Source organism: Vidua macroura, chromosome 6 (genome assembly GCF_024509145.1).
Source record: "Vidua macroura isolate BioBank_ID:100142 chromosome 6, ASM2450914v1, whole genome shotgun sequence".
Taxonomy (NCBI): domain Eukaryota; kingdom Metazoa; phylum Chordata; class Aves; order Passeriformes; family Viduidae; genus Vidua; species Vidua macroura.
Genome location: NC_071576.1, coordinates 46219064 through 46241590, shown reverse-complemented (window position 1 = coordinate 46241590; position 22527 = coordinate 46219064). Strand labels below are relative to the sequence as shown.

General features: G+C 40.7%; 1 protein-coding gene across 12 annotated transcripts in view; it reads left to right on the top strand.

Moving 5' to 3' along the window:
* The window catches only part of BRSK2 (BR serine/threonine kinase 2), a 303411-nt gene that overhangs the window by 138742 nt on the left and 142142 nt on the right, over positions 1-22527 (top strand). For all 12 annotated transcript variants that reach the window (XM_053979419.1, XM_053979418.1, XM_053979417.1 and 9 more), the window contains exon 2: positions 10588-10682. In XM_053979419.1, coding sequence (XP_053835394.1) covers positions 10588-10682 — 95 coding nt within the window. The remainder of the gene's footprint in view (positions 1-10587; positions 10683-22527) is intronic.

Here is a 22527-nt window from a genome sequence, read left to right as displayed (position 1 = left end):
AAATAACTAAAGTGCATGTAATGTTCATAAGGACAAAAGATATATTCTGTGCTCTGTACTGGCAGTATCCCTTAAGGCCAGAGGCTTTTCAGGAAGTGATACGTGATTTGTTTAATGCCATTATTGCTGGGTAGTACTGTATTGTATTGGCACATTTATCCCCTGTGTATATTGGGACACTGAACAGGCACAGCAGTCTCAATTATTTCTGAGCTGCCTTCTCTTCTGAGCGTGAGTGACTCTGAGTCAACACTGAGCTCCTCTGTGGCCACTGTTTGTAGCCCGTGCTGTGTTGTGTCACCTCCTTGGAGAGGCTGCAAGGGCTGCTGTGGCTGTTCTCGGTCACAGGGAACTGGGAATAATTCCAAGGAAGCCAATGGGGTCACAGTAACATACAAGTGGGGAAAACTGGGTCTTCACGTGGGAGTGTTGTTTTTGACGGATGGTTTTTTAACTTTTGCTCAGGTTTGTTGCCTGTAGGGACAAGCTGCTTATTGGTTGTTTGCTTATTTCTACATACTTGTCCAGGCTTAAAACTTGTCCTCCTTCTTAAGGTGAACCTTTTGATTGAACTTCCTAAATCTTCTGATGCTTCTTGATAAATCTGTGGGGCCAAGAAATAAAATCATTAATAGAATAGGAAGCAATCGGAGAAAAAAAACACAGAGCATGAGACTCTATGTTGACTTCTAGAAAATTCATCTACTCTTTTCTTTATTATGGCTCTGGCCTTGAGGTAATGTTTGTGGGAAGCCTAATTTAAGCATTTTATTCTGATACTAAGAAAATACCAGTCCGATTAAAGGCAGAACCCTTTCCTGTGTAGGGAAGTGGTACAGTATTTTTACTGTAGATGCTGAAGATTAAAGAAAAACTCTGCCTGCAGATTTGTTCTACCTGAGTGATAGTTAACACATACAGGGAGTTGTACAGTTTGGTAACCCTTGAGAACAGTCCTGGAAAAAGGTCTTCTGCAGCCAGATCTTTAGCACTTCAGTGTCATTGTCTGCAGCAACACCTATTAGAATAAGCCAGGTTTTTACAGCTCTACGCTGCTGCTGAAGAAACTATCTGCAATTTCCTAAAACAGATGAGCCTTTGCATTGACTTCAGAAGGCTTCAGATCAGACCCATGGAATCACTCCAGAAGAGAAAAATTCGCTGTGAGATCTTCCAGAAGCCCAGGCTGGGGTTGTTGCATTGAAATCCTGGAGCAGAAGTATTTCACAAAGAGATGTTTTGACAGCACAGGTCTCATCCTTTTATAATCTCTGGTTCCTGCCTGAGTTTGGAATTGATGTCGTATTTCAGCACATACTTAGCTTCAGACACTGTGGTATGAATTCCATGTGATGAAACTGGGTATCAGAAGGTGGGTTGTAATGTTCCAGTTTATCTAACCACCTTCCTTTTGTGAGGAAATTAAATTCATTTTATTTTCTTGCTTTTTATTGTGGAGGCACAGCTGACCGTGCTCTGCAGGTATTGCATTGTTTCTTATACCTAAAATTAATGAGGTGCTTGGGCCTTTTTATGTTTTGAATATGATGCCCTGCTTTCCTCTCTTTGTAGGGAACATAGTGAACCAGCTGTAGTGTACTTTGTACTACATGAGCAGACAGCTCCTGTTCTTCTTGGTGTAGGAGTCAATAAATCCTTTCAGCTCCATGCTGTGACCTTAGCCATTATTCTCAAATTAAAGGAAATACTTTTTAAAGTTTGTTCAGTTTGGGTTTTTTAAATAGGCCTGTTTCTATTCATTAAAATTATAATAGTCTCATTTTTCTTACCTTTTATTCTGTTACTCTTTTGCGGTGACTTTCCTGTTTGTAAATCAGAATTCAGTTTCCAGATGGTTTTTCTTCCCGTTGTCCTAAACCAGAGGCTTGGAGTTTCTCATACCCAGTATAGTTAAGAAAATGTGCTATTTCCTACACTTTTTACACTGACCATGTGCTTGCAGATCTGGACTGGCCACGGCATCTGTTGTCTTTTACACAGGAGAAAGGAGATAATAAGGTACACAGAAGGAAACTGTGTAGCTGGCAGGTGAACTGCAGGATAAATGGGTAAAACTATGGAGGGCACCACTGCAGGAGGCATAAGGAACCAGAGTCAGTGGGGATAGAGGTGTGGGAAGGAACTGCAGGTGTTATGACACTGGATGAGAGTGGAAGTAGGATGTCCATAGATGTGGTGAGTTGGGACTGGAGGAGGATCCAGAGTGGTGGATAATGAAATGAAATTCAGCATGTGGATCTGCAAGGGGTCAGCCTCTCTTAGTTCTACCAGATACAGAGCAATTTGTCCTTGGAAAAATCCCAGTATCTGTAGAACAACGTATGCAGTAGCTATCCAATGCATTCCTCCTCTGCCTGTGTATGGGCCAAGCCCCTCTGGAATTTCTAGGAGCTGCCTGAGCTTGTGGCTTGCTGTTTGGCCCCTTGTCCAAGGCATGGGTGCAAGTGTGGTTAATCCAATCATTTCTTGAGCCTTTACTGAAGGGCAGCATATCAGCACTCAGTGAAAATCCTGTTAGGAATCTGTCAGGGGGTGATTAAGAGATATCAGGGGGCAGAGTAAGCTGAATCAGCACTGAGCTTGGGTAGATGAAGTGTTCTGTGGTGAGCCTAATCTTGTGGAGAGCAGGACCTCTGTCTGCTCTATAAAGGTTTTCCATGGTAACCCCTGCTTTTTAATTAGGATTTTAACATACATATAACCTAGCTGAAACACTCTTGGCTGATGGGAGGGTTAAAAGGGTGTGAGGACTTCTTGATGGAGCATGGAAAGGTGTGGTAAAGAAGGGGAGATGTAAGAAATTAGCATAGAAAATGGGATTAGCATCAGCTAAAAGTACATACGAAGAGCAGTTTATCTGCTGTTTCTCCTTCTTCATGCTCTCTTTCTCTGCTGCTCACTGTTCCCTCCTTATTAGTGCATCAGTGCTTCTCAATAGATCACTGGACCAAGTGGGGATGTTGTGGCTCATTGCCCAGGTGTTACCTAATTACAGCAACATGTTTTCCAAAAGATACCATAGGCAGGATAAACAGACTTCTGCTGGTTTCCTGCTGTACCTGAAAATGGCTGTCTTTGGTCATCTCCTGACAAAGGATTAATGAAGTCTGAAGGGGAACATGGCTTTCATCATTTGTCAAGAGGAGCTTTACAAGGAGATGTACAGCAGTTGTGAGTGAAAGCAGAGTTTTCCCAATACCCATCCAGAGATGTACAAAGAGTTGGGCTTTTTTTCCTGGTGCATCAGTGGAAAGATCTGTTGTGTTTTAATTTGTCTTTCAAATTTGAAAACAGTGAAACTACTCTTCTCTTTCCTTGTGTGCAGGGGTATGGGTGCTGCCCTGACACTTTCAGATGTCCACATTGGAAGCTGAAGTCTGCACTTGTAGCAAAGCTTAGTCTCCCAAGTGTTCTTATACAGGAACAAAGACTTGATCTGAAATAGGAACTCAGCCCATAGACATCACAAACTGCTGATAGATCCCAGAGGACTTCAAGAGTTTGTTAGAGTTTGGCTGATGAAATTGTGGTATTTTGCAACAGTAGCATCAATGTGCCAATGAAGATTCGTGTCCGGGTTCCCTGAGGGGGCCTCTTTAGATGTGTGGGTGTGTCTGGTGAGATGGGAAAGAGAGCACATCAAACATCAACACTTGCATTCTTTGCTGTATTCAGGGGCCGTAAAGGTTTTCTGAGAAATATTAATTTATGAAATATTGCAAGAAAGAGATCAAGATAGAAATCAATAGAGGTAATGTTGGTTCTGTGTGTTTTGATCCTGCTGAGCTTGGAGGATGATCCTACCATAATCTCTGAGTCATCCAGTGTAAAACCTGCTCCTGCTGAGCTGCTCTGTGTGTATATATATATCTGTACATGTTTGTGTCTCTTGTTCCCTAATATCAGGCATATGGATCCAGTCACATCTGAGCTGATGCATTGTTCTCACCAATCTCTGAGTTTAGAAGTGTGTCCCTCTGGCTGGCCGAGCCAGCAGTCGTTTGACAGTGCTCATAGCTCAGGACAGTAAATCTGGGCTGTGGCAATTTAGTGTGGAGCTCTCCTGTGCTCTGAGCTGAGGCATGTGGATCTCAGCACTGATGAAGCTCTCCTTCCATACTCCTGCTGAGCATTTGAACTCTGGCTTTAGTCCTACCATAATTACAGTTTATGTAGCTTAAAAACAATTACTGCATAGGCTCTCAGAACAGCCTTTTAGCACTAGACTATCTCTGTAGAAGAGTCCACAGTCAAAATATTTCATTACCAGCCTGGGTAGCTCCATCCTCATCCTTTTAGATTTCTAGATTTCTCCTATACCTCCTTTTTCCCATTATGCAATTATAAATTGATACCATGTAATTTACGTGTCACTTGATATAAGTCTCTGTTTATTTTAAATGCAATAACTAGAGATAATTATTGCTATAGAAAAATAAACATTTCTTCAATGAGAAGACTGAGTAATTAAGGGCAATTATTGGTTTCTGTAAGTAGGATGCTCAGTAACTAAGTTCTTTCCAGTGCAGCTAAGAGTAGTATAAGATGTGCATCATTGGAGACCAGAAATCTGTGCTCTAAAAGAACTGGGATGTGAAATGGAATCTAATAATAAGAAATTATCTAGAGGTTTCTTTCCAAATTGTATTTAGAATGCAGTTTTTCTGGTTGTAATTTGTAAAACTTGGATAGGATTTGTATCTCTTTCCAACATTCTTTGTAAGGATTAATCAGTTAATCCTTCTAACAGCCCTTGCAAGGTAAGTAAGTAAGTGTTATTATCCTTATTTTATGGCTATGGAAATCATGGTGCTTTGGGCCAAATTTTAATCCATTTTCCACTGTTGCAGATCTAAAGCAACTTCACTGCAGTCAGCAGAGTTAGACACTGTAACTGAACAGATTTAACCCTAATGGAAACAGCACTGTTTGTGAAGATAACTGTGGAGAATAAAGAGGAGGAATATTACATTTTAAGATTGTCCTCCACCCAACTTGAGATGTATTAATACTTCTGCTTGTTGTAAGGTTTTATTTTCTGGAGTGTCATCCTTGAGGTTTTGCAGGTCTTGCAAATGTTAGTGCATGTAGTTTTCAGGAATGAGCGTCCATAAATTCTTTTAAGATTTACAACAGCAACCTCCAATTTGTGGGGATAAATTAAATTATTTGTGTATAAAGACCATATGTACAAAGTTCATGTGCAGCAATACTACATACACATCAAGCTTCTTGAAAAACAGAGTACTGGAGTTTGTCAGCCTAGAACTTTTGTTCCTTTTCTAATCCAGACAGTTTGTTGCCAGTACTGGAGGCCTGAAGTAAACCACAAATGTTTGTGTTTGCAGTGCCTAGATCAACATTTGCAGAGTGTTCATTGACTTGAATTAATTGGCAATTAGCTAACTCAAGTTAAAAGAGGAGTGATATTTCTCTCTAGACATTCCTTCAATTGCTCATCGAGCCAAAACAGACATTTATGTCCAGACCAGGGCTTTCCACTCGGATTTTTTAAGGTTTTTGACAATGTGCTCTGAAGTGAAGAGCAAGCAACATGTGTGTGCAGGTTTTCTGAAATCAGTGTCTAGTTTTCCTACTACAGAAATTTATTTTAGGTTGGTTTTGTTTTAAAAGAAAGCAAAAGACTTCAATTTACCAATGGGAAAAATCATATATGTTAAATATAGCAAATATGCCTTTATTTCTTTGAGTAGTTATTGGCCTCATGGTTAAAAATCAGGATAACAAATTACATGTTTTTATCATTTCTGAAAGACTGAGAGCATCACTGACAATGAATATACCGTAAGTGCTGTATTTAAACAGTGGTGTTTCATTATTTATTACTCTCTCTTTCTGGCTCAAAATGATAATTTGTTTCAGATTGGTGTCTTTGGCAGACTTCAGGTTTGGATAGTACTGAAAATATTCTTTCTTGTTCCTAGAATGTTTCTTTCTCTAACGAAGGGTTGCAATAACAGTATCATTAGGAAGATGCTACTATTTACACAACTGTAAAGTGCATATCAAATAGCACTAGCTCCAAACTCTTAATGCTTTATTCAGTGTCTGCTAAAGAAAATTGCTACACAAAATGCAAGGCAAAAGTAAATGAGTCTATTCTGAAATCCTGTCCTTAGCTGAAAAGGCCTGAAGGTGATTGCCAGTTACAATATTGGCCACTTGCTGTGGTCACGGATTCACAGTGAATATATTGTCTCAGCTGGAGGGAAGCTTTTGTTCCTCCATCCCCACAGAACATTCTTCTTGGGTAAAAGAAGAATCTTCTCTCTGTACTGCTTCAGGATGGGCTGTCCACCTTCCCAGCTGATCTAAATCTGTCCCTTGCTCATCACATAAGCTCCTGTCCTTTCCAAAGACTATCTGTAAGCATCCACAGAGTGGGAGTTTGCCAGCTAAAAAATGCACAGACATGATTATTAGCAGATCACTGCTGCACTGGGCTGTGTCAGACCTGCACAACTTCCCGTTGCTCTTCTTCCTTCAGTGGCATCTTCATGTCATCTGGAGTTTCTCATGCTTGTTGGTTTCCAGATGGTGGCTTTTAATTACAATGAAAAGACAGTGTTAACTTACACATCCCCTTGCTTTCCAGTGTGTTCATGTTTTCTTCTTACTCCCCAACCTGCAATTACAGGGCTGGTTCTGATGCAGTTCAGTGGCTAAAATCAAAAGCAGCCCAATGTTTGCAGTTCATTGGATGCAACAATTGATTTTAAAGTCCCAGGATGTCAGTGTCCAGAGTCCCCAGGAATGACCTATAGATGGAGATCTGAGGTGTGCCTGAAGCAGTGAGTGTGTGACAGCTGTGTGAGTGCTTGAGGGAAACTTCAAGCAGTTGATTCTCACAGTATCTTAGATTTTCTGTCAGGACAGACCAGAGTTAACTTTAGCAGTTATAAAGGTTACTTACCTGCATTTGAGGGGTTAATTACTCATGAAGCAGACAAGTTCAAGCTCTATTTGTTGCCTGGCAGACTTGCAGTAAGCCAAGCCAGCGCAAAATATCCTTGCAGCAGCCGTGCTTGTTTTCCTTTGCAGAAGACACACGTACCTGTGCTGGCCTGACTGTGTAGATAAGCTTTACAAATAAGTACCTAACTTATTGACACATCTGTATTGGAAGAAGATTTATATAGTTCTGAAGTGCGCATTAACAGCTGCATATACAGAAGAGGAAAAAATGGAAGATGCACCATCGCTTCCACAACTCTATAAACACACCTTGGGCACTTGTTTCCAAGCAGGCATTTCTGCCACTTCCATTATTTCTGTTACAGCCTAGCAATTTATTCACATAGTTGCTTTTCTCTGAGTTCGTTATTTGTAGATAAATAATACATCTTGAATGGTTTGTGTTCTCTGTGTCAGTCAAAGGGCTCCTTAAGAATCAGAAGCCCACAGGATCTCAAATCCATATTAAATCATCTCATCTCAATTGTGTAGTTCCACAGTTGACTGAAATTACAGGACAGAAACAAAAGTCCTGAGGACAAACCCTTCCTGCCTCAGCTCAATTAGGCTTTCTTCATAGTCGCAGGAGAGGAGAGTGTTATCCTATAGATGGACTTACCAAGAGGGTTTGGATTTTTAGTTTTTTTTTTGTTTGGTTGGTTGGTTTTTTTTTTTTGTTTTGGTTTGGGTTTTTTTTGTTTTGTTTTGTTTTTTGTTGGTTTTTTTTGGTTTTTTTTTTTCCTGCTTAAGCTGGCATGCAAATATCGAAAGGAAATAGCCAGGAGAGAAGGGAGGAAGCAAGGCATAGCAACATGTTTTATTTTTTATCCTAAAATTACATTCAGTGAATTTAGTACAGTGAAAAATTCTCTCTTGGGCTGTTCAGAGGGTTGTCTAAAATTTCTATCTCCACAAAACAGATAGCAATGACAGTGCATTTCTTTTCTTGTTTTTTTAAATGCAAATCAGGAGAAGAGGAAAGATGCATTAAATCTCACATATGTTTTCTCATTCTGTCCTTTGATACCATAGCATAAATCAAGAATGACTTCTTGAGGTCAATGAAATTAATTCAATATAAAATCAGTGTGATTCAGTACCATTTTTATTTTTACAAAGTTTTTGGTGTCTTCTCACAGTTGGTTAACTTTTTATTGGAGTAAACATAATAGTTTAATCTTAATTTTTGAGTTTCTGTGGTAGGTTAATAGCTACAAGGACAGAGGACACTGTGAAGATACCCTGTGCAGCATGACAGTGTCCCAGAAGTTCATGGTTAAACCCTTTGACGGCTCAATGACAGGGTGCTTCAGGGAGGACAAAAGAAAAATAGTTTACAAATCAGCCACATTCAGTCAGACAGATGTCTTGATTTGGGAGCAACAAGATTTGAAATCAAACCCTGAAGTGTGACATACAAGAAGTCTGGTATATCACAAGTGAAGAACCAGTTAGAGAGCAGTTGTTTCTCACCCTTATTGACCTCTGAAAATAACTGGTCCGTGCCATGTTACAGTACAACACGGTGCCACAGATCCTGGGAGTCTAGATATAAAGGACTGATTTAGAAGTTCTGCTGAGATTTGAACTCAGTGTAACTAAGAGCAATGTAAAAAGTGCTGTCATTGTGCTGCAAGAGTGATGTAAGGTTTGTCCTAGAAGCAGAAAGGAAGCAATCAGCACAGATTGAAACAGTGCATGCTTTCAACAGGGTGGTGCTAAGTAGCCTCTATCCAAACACACAACAAAGCCAAAGGGAAAAAGTATAAGTAAGGCTGCACGTGCTCTGAACAGTGAACACAGAGCCAGAGGTACTTTGGTTGATATTACAAATTGAATAGAAAAAATGCAGAGAGAAGAGTGTGGTTGGACATCACAGCATCTGGCACCAGCTCTGCTTCTCAGTTGCCTCAGGCAGAGGGCACGCTATTGCTATACACAGTTTCAAATGGATTTGTCAGTGTGCTGCATTCTTAATTTTTGTGACTTGTTTATGTCGTGGCTGAAAGTGAGGATGTCAGCACTTAACCATATGAGACTGAGAAATTATGTGCCTAGAAATATCCAGAACACTTGAGCATGCCATAAAAGAGATGTGACTGGAAGCAAGTTGGGACTCTATTTCTCCACTTAATAACCAGTGATGAATAATTCCAAATTTATGATTAGCTGCATAGCAAAAGGATGGACAGGTACCTGCAGAAGATTGCTAAAGTCCCTGGTGAAACTCTAGTTCACCTAATTGGGCCCAGTTTGTTGTAAGGCAAGAATCTATTTGTCCCTCAGTAAGGTGTGTGAAGTCCTATGTTCAGTGTTTCACTGGACTGAAAATCTGTTGTGCTCAAATTCCAGATAAAGCAATGTGTTTGGCTTTGTGCTTTGCATTAGGGGATGGATTTGGCTTCTTAACTCCAACCTAGCCTAGAAGCTGGGAACTAAGTTAGTCTTTTTTCTACTGTTTGAGGTCATTGTTCATAAATGCCCTGCAAAACACAGCAGGTCTTAGTGACACTGGAGAGGTGCCATTTCTTTTTTAGTTCAGTTATAACTGAATTAACCTAAATGGCAATTTGGCATGTAGTGTGTGGAGTATGTGTGTAGTGTGTGGGATGGTATCCAGCCCATCAGGTGGTATGTTGTATGCAAACGTTAGAGAAGACTAAAACCTGAAGCAAACAAGATCTCCCTTGAATAACCTATGAAGAACAACTTTTCCAGCTACAATTTTCTTAATGGCAGTAGAGTTGAGAGCTCAAGGGACCATCTTGAAGTCACTTGTGGGAGGTATCTCAATGTACCTTCATGTAAGTCACCAGACTTAGATGAAAATTTTGCAGAAGATAATGGCTCATGTATGTTACTTAGCTCTCTCTTTTAAGACTTAATGTTCCATATTTTGATGATGGTTCAGACATCCTAATCCTGTCAGGGATCTCAACATCCTTTGGCCAATATAATCAGTTAACAGCATTCTATCATTTTTGAGGACAAGAATATAACAAGTAATAACAAACAAGAACTTAGAATTGTAGCAGCATATGCTGATGTTCCTCTATACCACAGTGGCATACATCACAGTATTAACTTTATCCAGCAAGGTAAATTAAAATAGTAAGGGAAGCCGTAATTAAGTGTCTTTTAATTGTGATCATGGAAACTTTGGAATGAGCTAGAGAAATGTAGAAGCAAACGTTTGACCATCTAGTTTTGCTGATTTCCAAGCTTTTGTTGATGTCAGGTATCAGCAAAAGACCTTAGTCAGTGTGGTTCAATTGCCAGAACTTCTTACTGGTAGAACACACTTTGAGTGGTGAGAGCTGGGCTACAGAGCTTCAACAAAACCACAGTTTTAGTGGCAGAAACTGCAGGAGCATCAACAATGTTGGTGGCTTCACTGCCAAATGGCCACAATGTGGGCTGAAGGGTCTCCTTTACTCACAAGAACTTTTCTGGCTGGAGGAGGTACTAATGGGAATTTGTTTGCATATAAGCTGCCAACAGCTGGATGGTGTTCCAAAAGGAAAACCCTTGACAACTAACCTCAACCTCTAACCAATTCTTCCTTTCTATTTTGCTTTGTTTCTCCTGCAGGGCTTGTGAAGTTGGGGGTTCACTGTGTCACGTGTCAGAAGGTCGCGATAAAAATTGTCAACAGAGAGAAGCTCAGTGAGTCGGTGCTAATGAAGGTAATTTTCTGATGAAAGATTGAAAAAAAAGATTAAGTTCCTGGCTCCGTGTCTTCTATTCCATGCAAAATTAATATCTTTAATTATGTATAACAAACATCCCTGTCAGTACTAGGATTATGCGGAGCATAATAACAATAATTTAGTTATGGGGGAGGCGAGGGCAGCTGAAATGAAATGGGAGAATAATGCCTGTGCTTTGTGCACAAAATAAACAGTCAGCTGCAGAGTTGGTGCTTCTCTGCTGGGGCCAGTGTATGTTGGGCACCTGACTTTCAGCACTACAACAGTGTCATCGTGGTACATGGCAGGCTGAGGTGTACAAATGTCAGTATGGAGATTTAACAGGACCTGGTGGATCTGTTACTTGAATAGTCCTACTGCTTGCTCTGCTGCATGGGTTCTCTATGATGACTGATGTGCCAAGGTCCGCGATTGCTTAAAGCTGCTGTAACTCAGTTCACAATCCACAGAGCTATGCCATTGGAAACCATCAAAGTGTCCTGATGGTCCCAATGGCTGTTAGTGTTCAGAAGAGCTTAGTTTGTTTTTTACCTAGCCTTGTGATTCTCCTCACATGAATGTCATTGATTGATCTTGGAAACCTAAAAATAAAATAAATGTATGCATAGCAGTTTATTCATGTGATTTGGTGACTAGAGAGGCTAAATTCAGCTTGATGGGAAGGAACACAACTGCACTGCAGTCAAAAGAATTCCGTCATGCTGTCACCTGCAAATACGCTAACATGTTTGTGCTGTGTTGAGCACTTTACTGAGGTGACTTCCCTATATAAGCACAGAGCTTCTCTATATAGGCTCATCTTTACACTCCTGTTTCCCATATGGACTTCTGTGTCAGCTGTTTCCCAGCTCAAGTATAGCAACCTTACTCAGAGCAGAAAGAAAATGGCGTGTAAGCTAATATGCAGTCAGTGAGTGTTACACAAAAAAAATAAAAGTTTATATTTTTTTCAGACAAGGATTCTGAAAGTTTATACTCAATTGTAACATGGTCAGACTTTACCTTTCTTTACCTTTCTGGAATTTCATTGATGTATTCCCTCTCCTGCAGTACTGTGGATTCAAGCAGATTTCTAATATAGACTAAAAGTTAGAAAGTAAAATAGGTAAGAGAACTGTATAAATGGTAAAATCTGAATGGGACACTAAGCACCAAATATATTCTGGAGCAAAATAATAGGAATATTTTTTAAAAACTTGAGCATTTTGCTTGGTGAAGAGAAACTGTCTGGTATTTATATAAAACACTTCATTTACCTCACTCATTTTCAGAGTAGGAGGCAGATCACTTAGCATGGCAAAGTGATCTCTCTGCTTTAGCTGTGTTGCATTACCTCGGTTGTAGTATGAAATCTGAGTAGTGAAACAGTGTATTAGGCCCTTGTTTACACAGCCACATGCTGGAGCGTGCCACCTAAGATTGTACAACATCTTTCTCAGGAGGAAATTACATGTTGCATTGTGGTTCTCATTTTCAGACCCTTCTTTGTGAGATTTTCTCTTTCATGGATTCTGTTCTCTGTGTTCAGGAGGTTGGAATAACAGATGGAATTGAAGTGGTTTGCCCAGTTCTTTAATAAATTCAGTAACCAGATGTCTTTTCAGGAATGCCCTGTGCCTGATGGTCACACACAGGCCCTGAGACTTCTAAGTGAATTTAGAATACTGATAGCCAGTTTAATCCAGTCTGGCTGGAGGGGAAAAGTGCTTGCAGCTTTTGGCAATTGCAGGGTGACCACTGCAAAGTATCCAGCTTGCTGTGTGGAGCCAACAGCCACAGGGAGATAGCCAAAAGTGTGGCCAAGTCATTGTGGTGGTGGCATTCCTACTTTGCAAGTCTTCCCAGTTTATCAGTTCCAGTGACTTTCTTTGCCAGTGGGCTGTGTAGAGCAGCCCCCGGAGCCAAATGATTCAAGACCACAGCTACTCTTCCAAGCCAAGCCCAGATTGATGGATTTTGCTTTAATCCCTCCTTGGACAGAAAAGCTGGATCTGACAAACATACACACCTGCCACATGAAGCTGTAACAGTGCAGTGCTATGGCCATTTATCCTAGAGCATAAGGAAAAAGTCTGCTCATGGTGCTTTCAACATCTAAAGTGACAGGCAGAAGCATATACAGCAGGCTGCTTTCTTTGTCATCATTATTCTGTTTTGACTTACTTCTTGTAGCCTTCATTTCTCCAGTGTTTTATTCTGTATATTCAGGGAACGGTCCCTTCTCTCTGCAGCTGCTCTTCATCTGAGCTGTGCAGAATTGAGAGGCATTTGGTAAAGTGCTTTCTAATCATAACGTTGTAGTATCGATATGTCTGGAGAGAAGAATTTGGAATTGTAGCAGCTGGTCTCAATTAGCAGAATTGCTGCTATGGAGATGATACATGGGCAGGCACAATGCAGCACAGGCTGCAGTAAATGTATCATCCAAGCACTCACTGCCCTGTCAAGGGATGGGGCTGCTCAGTGCACACAAGGCCTTTTGCTTTGTCATGCCCTGGCTGCTAAATGGAGGCTGGGGAGCAGTGTTCTTTTTCCAGTTCCAGCTTGGGCCTCTCTTTGTCTTTGGGGCAAAACTACATATGTAGTTTCACAGTTGAGGGAAAAGGGTAGGTTCTGTTCTCGCTCCTGCCTTCCCTCAACTGTTAAAAGCTTCACTGGGTTTCTTCAGCAGAAACCCTGCTGATGTGGAGACCTGTGTCCCATAGTACTTCTGGCTTGCTCTAGCACAAACTGGCAGGAAAGATTTCAGAAAGCAGTGTGCTACAGGGAGCGTCTTGAGATTGAAATATGGTTCATTAATTTCCTTGAATTACATCTGGACCACTGACAGGGAAATTAGGCCCAGAATACCAGAGTTGTCTATAAAGCAGTAAGGTTTCCTGAGCAGCCAGGTTCACTACTGATGGTTGCATTTTCAGTATCAATACAAGCATATGGAGTTTATGACTTCAGAATATAAAGGTTAAAGTAAAAGCTCTGATATGGCAAAAGCTCATTTGGAAACACTGAGGTGTCTCATGGGATAGAAAAGTCCTTTCTCCTCTTTACTGTCTCACCAGTTCTCTTCTACTCCTGCCTTCCAAAGAATAAACAATAACAAAAAACCTACTCGTTGGTGGTCCGTCAGACAAATCATGGGACTGACAGTGGTAGTAGAAGCAATGGGAGCATAAAAGGTGCAGAATGAGAAGGGGACAGCTAGCCTTGGTCTAATTACTTGAACTTGCAGGCATCCTCAGAAAGCCACAGATGTCCCAGGCCTGATGACTGGAGCCCAGAGCTCCATATGTGAGCTTTGTGTCAGTGTGCCTTTTGTTTCTTCCAGTCACCTCCACTGCTGGCCTTGAAGCAGGGCAGGTATTTCCAGGGTAGGGGATGGGGAAAAAAGCAGTCCTACTGCTGTGGAGCTCACTTGTATCACAGGTGGTTTGTTTTGGGGAGGCTGTCAGTTGGTTTGGTGTCTTGCAGTTTAATGAGCTCTGCTTCCAAAAAATTCTGCACTCAATTCTCTGTGTTCTTAACCATAGAAGGTCTCGCAGCAATCACTATTGGAGATCCCTGATTGCCTGAAAAAATTGAGTGGAAGGATAGGTAGGAGAATCAAGTGTCACTTCCTCTTGGAACTGACAGGATAACTTACAGAAGCATACTTGTAAATAACTACTTCTTTGCATGGTCTCTTCATCATCTCTTCCTTCTTCCTGAGCTTCTACTTCAGTAAGTGTTTATCTCTCTGCTACCTCATCCTACTTTAGAGTCTTTCCTTCCCTCTCCATTTTCTTTCCGTTGTTCTTTTGTCTCTTTTTAAGCCATTCATTCTTCATTCCCTTCCATTCTGTGACTTCTTCCTTTTTTCTATTTTCCCTCTTTTGCTACAGAAAGTCATATAATAGCTGTCATTGTTTGTTGCAAAAGCTGCTAAAATGCAGCATGTCTGGTTAAGATGGCTGTTCTTCAAGGAAAAACGTTTAGAAATTGGGCACAATTTAGAAAGTATCTGAGAGTAAGAAAATCAGAGGTCGTGTTTTATACAACTCAGGGGACTTAGTTTACTAAAGAGAAGGCTAAGACATAGCTTGATCGTAGTCTGTAAATACTGATAAAGAGGATAGGCATGTGATAACAGAGGATATTACTGTCTTGGATATAAAAAACTGATTGGAAACTAATAGTTGTAAGCTGTAGATAGATTACATATAGAAATACTAGGCCTGTTTGACCACTGGATGAAGTTACTAATTGGAACAAGCCACCCAAAGCTCTAGTGAGTTTTTCTCCTAAAAGACAATTAAACTTCATCTTGCACTGCAGTGTATTTTTTTTCTAAAAACCAAGATCCTAGTTCAACTTCAGATGCTACACTTGAAGCAGGAATTAGTTGGTTTCCTGATCCATGCTATGCATTAGCTCTGATTAGATCAATGCAACAGGCTCTCTGGCCTGAAAATCCATGGAGCTGGGAATTTCAATCACACACTTGAAATCTGTGAGAAGAGCCATATCTCTGTCTGGGGCATAAAGAGATGCGCTTGTGCAAGTTTTCTGTAGAAGCAGAAATTTAGTCTCCCCCAAGTGAATTTAGGGAAGGCAATACTTGAGAATAACAGCTTCTACTTGGAATACGTTATTTTCAGACTTTTAACAGAACAGACTGTGATATTGGGTGACCTAGCTGTCCTCAACTGCTGACTGCAGGCTGGTCTACAGAAATCATTATCAGAATATTAGAACAGCATCAGGGAGAAGTTAAATCTGAGGCAGAAGTGGGCTGAAGTTGATTCAAGTTCAGCTTTGATCACTACAAGGGCAGTTTCCCTGACATTAACAAAGCCAAACTCACCAACACCAAACCTCAATTCCACCAAATCAATATTTTTTCTGATGCATTCAATAGTAGCCTAATTGTTTCTCAGCTGCAGTATTTAGGAGTTTTGCTATTGATTGCAGTGGAAATGGCATTAAGCTGTTGCTGAATCCCACTGAGTACCTCTAGCATTGTGTACAAATGAATGAAGAGACAAGGCCATGGCATATCCTCAGTGAAATACATTTTAAACACTCTAGGATATTGGCATGCAAGATTTTGGAGGTGGTTATATTAAAAATAGCAAATGGGCGGGAAATTATTTCCATTTATTAAAAAGAAGTATGAAGAAAAAGGTTTTAAAGAGTTCATCAAACTTTCCAGGACTTCCTGATTAAGGAGCACTGTGCTAACTTGCTGACACTCATCTATTATTCTTCTAATTGGCTGGCATATTGCTGTGAGAAGAAAATAACCCAGAGGACCTTGTACTTGTGACCAAAAAAAAAAAAAAAGATGAAAGGATAAAGGAAATTAAATCTCGCCAAAGCATGTACATGCTCGTATTTTCACTTCCTGTTGAACATGTAGTTTTCAATGTATAAATGAGGATATTCACGCTTACACACTCTCATCCTCATTGTGGATTATCTTTAACCTGGAGCATTACCACATGCTTGCCAGCTTTTATCCCTGGAAGAGAGCAGATTAGAAGTGTGTGACATGCATAGGCAGTGAACAAACTGCAGGAATGATTGGCAGCCATCAAAGACCAGGAGCGCACAAACACAGGCTTAGCCCCTGCATCTGTGACCCTTGTTCATATTCTAGTAGCAACCCAGTTAGCACAGCACAGCATCCTGTCTGCAAATCTCTCTTCTGAGTTCAATGAAATAAAAAAGCACCTTGCAATATGAAAAATATGGGCAAAATAAAAGGGACTTTTTTTTTTTTTGTACCCCTGGCTCCCTCCTGCTAGAGGGAGTTTGGGATTAGGGATCTGTTACTGAATGTATAACGCACAGTGTTTTGTTTTAAACTGGAGCTGGTGGGGGGAGTATTGAAAGCTTGTTCATTTGTCATCTGTTTGAGCATTTAAAGTTGGGTAATTGTGTTTTCCTTCAGAGAATGACTCTCCGCCTCCACTTTCCACCACACATACAAGGAACACAGTTAGAGGTATTCTTAAAGAAGGAAATCAAACAGGAATCACAAGCACATGATGTACCTGTCAGAGCAACAAACCTGTCAAGTGTGCATAGTGCCTTTTACTTTTTAAAGTTAGTATGATCAATTGAGGCATTTGGGCAAGCTATTAAAATAATGGGCTTTTTTCTTCCACCGTACTTTTGATTTGTATTACAGCAGTCTGGCTCAAACCTCTACTGTACCTAACATGTTCTACCCACTGCCTTGTGTGTGCAAACACGTAGACACAGAGAGTCTACCACCCTCATGTGCTGGCTTGGTCATACAGCAGTAAATTTCCCTTATGAGCCCAGACCAGAGCTAGCTGAACTCAAGGAGTGCTTTTTACATTCATTTCACTTGATCATAACCATAATGCCTAGATGGGAAGTAACTGCTCCTGGAGATGAGACATCTAAATGTGCACAGCATTGCAGTCCTCGTCCACCTGTGAAGCTTCTGTCAGTAATTAGCCAGTAAAGTCCCTTTCTGTTCAGCTTTGACTGTTTCCACTGTAATTGCGCTGTCCTTGCACTTGGGGTGAGACTGACCATAGTTTAAGTTTGTGTTGTTTTCCCTTCTAAAGCTTCTGGGAATTCTCCTCTTCCATTGCCAAAGCTTAGTTTTATCAAAATATGTTTGTTGGCTGAAGTGTTTTCTCTGAAATAACTTCATCTCAATGAGCTCCTGATATATCAAAGTCTAGGTTTCTTTTGAACTGTCCCTGTGTTTGTAGCAGGCTGTTGAGGAGTCCTCTTTGCTTTTTCCCCAGCAGAGACCCTGAAAGTCCTGCCTGTTCAGGACTCCTACTGCCTCTGACTCCGATGTTATCATGCCAAGATGTTGGAAGCCTTGAGACAGGCTACAAGAGTCTACAGCTTTGGGGCAGACCCACCATTCCCAGCTAGAAAGATGTGTCCCTACACCACATGTGGGAGTGGTAGAAGGCACCAGGATCCTCAGCTGTTGTTAGGCTCGAGGCTCATTTTCTGGGGGGAAGGACAAGCAGTAGAGTTACCCTGAGAGGGAAGGGGAACCCCAGGTGAAAAGACTTCTAACTCCATTTTACATTAGTTTGTATTTCACATTCCAGAATCTTGTCTGGAAGGCTTTTAATTCTTTTTTTCTTTCATCTTGGAAAGAGAACCAGTGGCATCAGAACAGCTCTAGCAGTAATGGGACATATATCCTTGAGTAGATTGACTGAGACCACAGTTGGTTCAGGTATTTAACCCTGCATCATCATGTAGAATAAATACCATAAATATCAGTAGACTGATCCATGCCTATTAAGGGATGTAGTCCATTCCTGTATGTAGCAGGCAAACCATTAATGACTTTGTTCAAAGATTATCTTAAATTTTTGCTGAAACAACTGGTGCCTTGTACACCAGCACTACCTTTCTGTAAGAAGCATTTCTTAGCACTGCTTAGTGTATTAGTTTCCCAGCTCAAAAAAAAAAAAAAAAAAAAAGTCACTTAATGCATGTTTAACTGGTACAACTGAGAGCCAAGAACTGCATTGCACTGTCATTTAGGGGATACAGGCTCTTCCTGTTTGTTTTGCATGCTTCTGTCCAACATGAACATTTTGTGGATCATTTGTTAAGTATAAATCAGACCTCAGTCTATTCCCTGCAGTCTGTGCTATTAAGTAATTGGCACAAATTTAGGAAAAATCTGGGAAGGCCCAATCCCAGTGCAATTAACTGTTAGTTCCAGAGCTGTCAGATGGAGCTCGGTACACTGTGCTGTGGGTTTGCTCTGCTGCTGTTAGAGCATGTTGATCTCTGTAGTGGTGAGTTTGTAGGTATTTGAGCATTTTCTCTTTTACCAGGTGCTGTTTTTGAACTTGCTGCCTTGCCTTCTGGCATCCTGAGATGCTGTATCCACAGCTAGCATGGATTTAACACACTGGTCTGTTCATGAAGAGCCCTCCTGTAGCAATAAACCATTGTTTGCCTTCCCCTGCTGTGGATGCACACACCACACAGAGGAGACTCCCGGGTGTTTTAGTTCAAAATGGTGTTTCACATCCAACTCCAAGAGAATTTTCCAGGTGTGCCAATACTGAGAGAGCCCAAGCCCAGCTACCACACAGTGACAAAAATTGCAGTCATAGCACGATTGATTTTTCTCCAACGTGGGAGCAGAAATTGCTGCTTTGTCAGAACACCTGGTATTCTTGAATCCTTTGGTGTAATGGAACATGTGCTCAGCTGCATGGAGAGGCAGCAGAAAAGGCTTTGTGTTGTGTGAGGGATAATGGAGATGTTACCTTAATTCTCTACAAACCATAGGGAAGGTGAGATTGAGTTTAATCTTGAACTTGTGCATCTCTTGCAGTCTCTCAGCATGCAGCAATTGCTCAATAGCATCTCTTTTATAACATCATGCATTGTCCCCAGTGGAAACAGTGACTTTTAAAAGTGGCAAGAAATTCTGGGGTGCAGGCTGGCTTTTTCCAGAACTCTTGGTGAAAACTCAATCAGGCAACCAAAATCATTACCCTTTCAGGAAATTTGGGACTGGTGCTCCAGATTATGCTAAAATGTACACATTCAAAATCTGGTTTTAGAACATTTTGCTAAGGCAGGGGTAAATAGCTGTCAACACTCAAGAAAAAGGATCTGGCCTACAAAACAGGATCACTTGTTCCTGTTCCTGACATATATACCACAGACACAAACATTCTTATATTGCAGCTCTCCAAGTACCTCCTCTTCTGTACATTGAGTAGGAAACTTGTGAGGAAATGTCACTGGTGCAAGGTATAACACAATAGAGTGCAGCTCTGTAGTTTTTTTCCTACTTTTGGGTTTCCTGTTGGTCCAGGAGACAAACATTCTTTATCATCTGTAAGTTTCAAATGCAGGCATAGCTACAGGAAATAAATAATAACATTATTTATAATCCATTCTTCATCTAAAGTCTTTTCATAAGCAGTCGGGCTGTGAATTTTAGCTTATTCCTCCAGTTCCTAATAGCTTTTGTACCCTTCTGTACAGTTCTGTATATCAACTGTAATCAAGACTAGAAGATCTAAAATGAAGAGGAGTCACCAGAATATGCAAAAAACATTATAACAAATGTATCAGGAGATGGGGATTGTGTTGCTAGTTTTCTTCATTGTATCTGAAGCAGATTTCCAACAGTCATTATACAAAAATATAGTTGTCTTATAAGAATTCCTGACAGATTACATTTTACAGTGTTCTGGAAGTCTGGTAACCCTGTCAGAAATCTGTCACCATGGATCCTTGTAATAGAATGGAATTTACTATTGCTCTGTGGTCAAAAATCTGGTGTGCATTTCTAGATCTGTGTGTGTGCAGATGGTCCAGCAGAAAGAACTTGCTGAAAATAGAGGAAAATTTCCTCTATCTGTAAAATACTTTAGGATAAAGTTCTTTTTTAGCGATTTTTCTTCTTATATTTCTTTCCTAATACGCTGAAATAAATCCCCTCAGTCTAATGTTTTTATCTCTTTTCTTTGATGAATTTCCTCTCTTCACTCCTGCTCCCTCAGCTGCCTCTGAATTTCTTTACTAAATCCCTTCTGTCCTTTGCTAACCTCCTGTTGTCCCTCACCATCCACTGCAGCACTTCCAAAGGAAAGACACACAGAGTGAGTACATATTATGCTCTATGTATTATGGGTTCATTTTATCCTCATTTCTACCTCTTAAATCAATCCCTGATTTATCAAATCCAGAAAATAAAAACACTTACTTAAGAACAAATGAGTAAGGTCATTGGACAGAGGGCAGCGTGGCACACAGCTGTTCTGACAGTCATTTGGGGTTGTGTTTTCACTTCCTTTTCCTCTAGGAGTGTAAGCTGTGAGTTTAGCAGCCACAGAGGAACTTGGACTAGGAAGTAGTCTTGTGGAGATACCTCAGAGTACCAGCCCCCTTCTGGGCAGCAGTGCAGTCCAACTGGAAATTTGATTTCTCTCTAGTACCAGAATATCCACAGTACAGCAGACAAGGTACCTGGGTAGTAGACTATCCAGTAGACTATCAGAATCGAAAGATGTATTTCAGAGGGACTGAAATGGAAATCCAGTAGCTGGTACAAAGAGATCTAAATACTGCCTATAATAGTAAAAGAAAACCCTCAGAGATCTCTTAACATCAAATCCTTCATTTTTGAAGAGAAATAGTATCCTTGCCGTCATGCATGGCTGTGCAAGGCTGATAGTGGTGAGACACTTTTAGGAAAAAGCACCAGTTAGCAGTGCCCGAGGACATGGTACATGCTTGGTGCTGGGCAACAGCCACTTGCTGCTGGTGCACCAAGAGGGTGTGTTTTTCATTTTGCCATCCTGCTAACTGACCTGGTTTTTTGGCAGACACCAATGATTTAGTATTTCTCTGTGTTTGTTTGGCTGCAGACGCAGCTCAATACAGATTGAGCCAGGGTTCAGACTCTCAAATGTCAAGTCTGGGGCTGATGACATACTGCCTCAGGAAGAGAGGAGATGTTAAGGATGAAGAAATCTAAGACAGACAGATAGTTAGAGTGTGCAGGAGTGGACAAACGTGCAGAATCATAGAAACAAGGGTTGGAAGGTACCCTCTGAGGGTTTGTGTAGTCCATCCTCCCACTCAAACAAGGATTGCTGTTGCCATGGGTCAGCTGTAGCTTTGTCTATCTTGGTTTTGAAAACCTTAAGGGACTGAGATTCATCAGCTTCCCTGGACAGCCTGTTTCAGTGCTGCATTACACTCCTAGTGGTTTAATTAATCCCTTATATCTAACCTGAACCCCAGTGCAGATGTGAGGAGAGAGATTGACCAGCTATCGTGGCTGTTGCTTCCAGTAATAAATAAACTTGTATCAGTCATCAAATAAAGACTTTGAGCAATTTTTAAAAAATATATAGGAGCTAAAAGAAGAAATACTTTGGAGTTGTGGAGACAGTACTGTATGTTGCAGCCTTATGGTAGAAACAACTGATCAGTGAAGTTAGGAGTCGTGCCACAAAAATTTAGTATGAAAAGGGTCAGCAAAATCAAAATTGATGTGTAAAACTGAGAATCAACAAGCCAGAATACAAAGAATGGGGGTCTTGACATCTGAAAATAAACATAGCAAGAAGAGGGTTTAGGACTGGTTCAAAGGCTGCTTTACTGAGGGGACACTGAGGCTTAAGCAGCCTAAAGGAACTCATGGGAATGATCACATTTCATTTTTGGTTTGAATACCAGCAAGAGAGAAACCACATTAGCAGGCAATGGAGGAATACTGTCTTAGAGCCTGTCTGGAGACATGAGAGGTGAGATCTGTGAGAGGTAACACTGGAAGTAACATCACAAGTGCACTGGACTGGAATAAAGGACATGACAACTGAATTTCTGTGATTTAAGTGTTAGATACAAATCAAATTCTAGATATAGACAAATTCTGTGGGTATAGTTTGAGGAACAACTAGCAGACGATAGATGAAATAATTAACATATTGACATACCTTCACTGCACTTCTAAAGAGGTCTTAGCTATTTCTGACTCTTTCATTTCTCACTCTCTCAAATTGCTGGTTCTCACAGAGACTTGGCCTCCATCATCTATCATCCCTCCAGCTGTCCCTTTCATTGCAGTTTCTATTTATCTTCCACTTGTTTTCCAGGTGCAGATCATTAGAAATGCTTGGTTTCTCTCCCCTCATTTTTACACATTTTTTGAACAGCAATACCATTTGTACAATTCCTGATTTCTTCCTTATTGCTATAATTGTCTGCTACTGCTGCAAATACAATTTTCTTCTCCTCTTTTGATTCTGAGTTCTCTATGTACCACTCCTTAGATTACCCCACAGCCATCCTT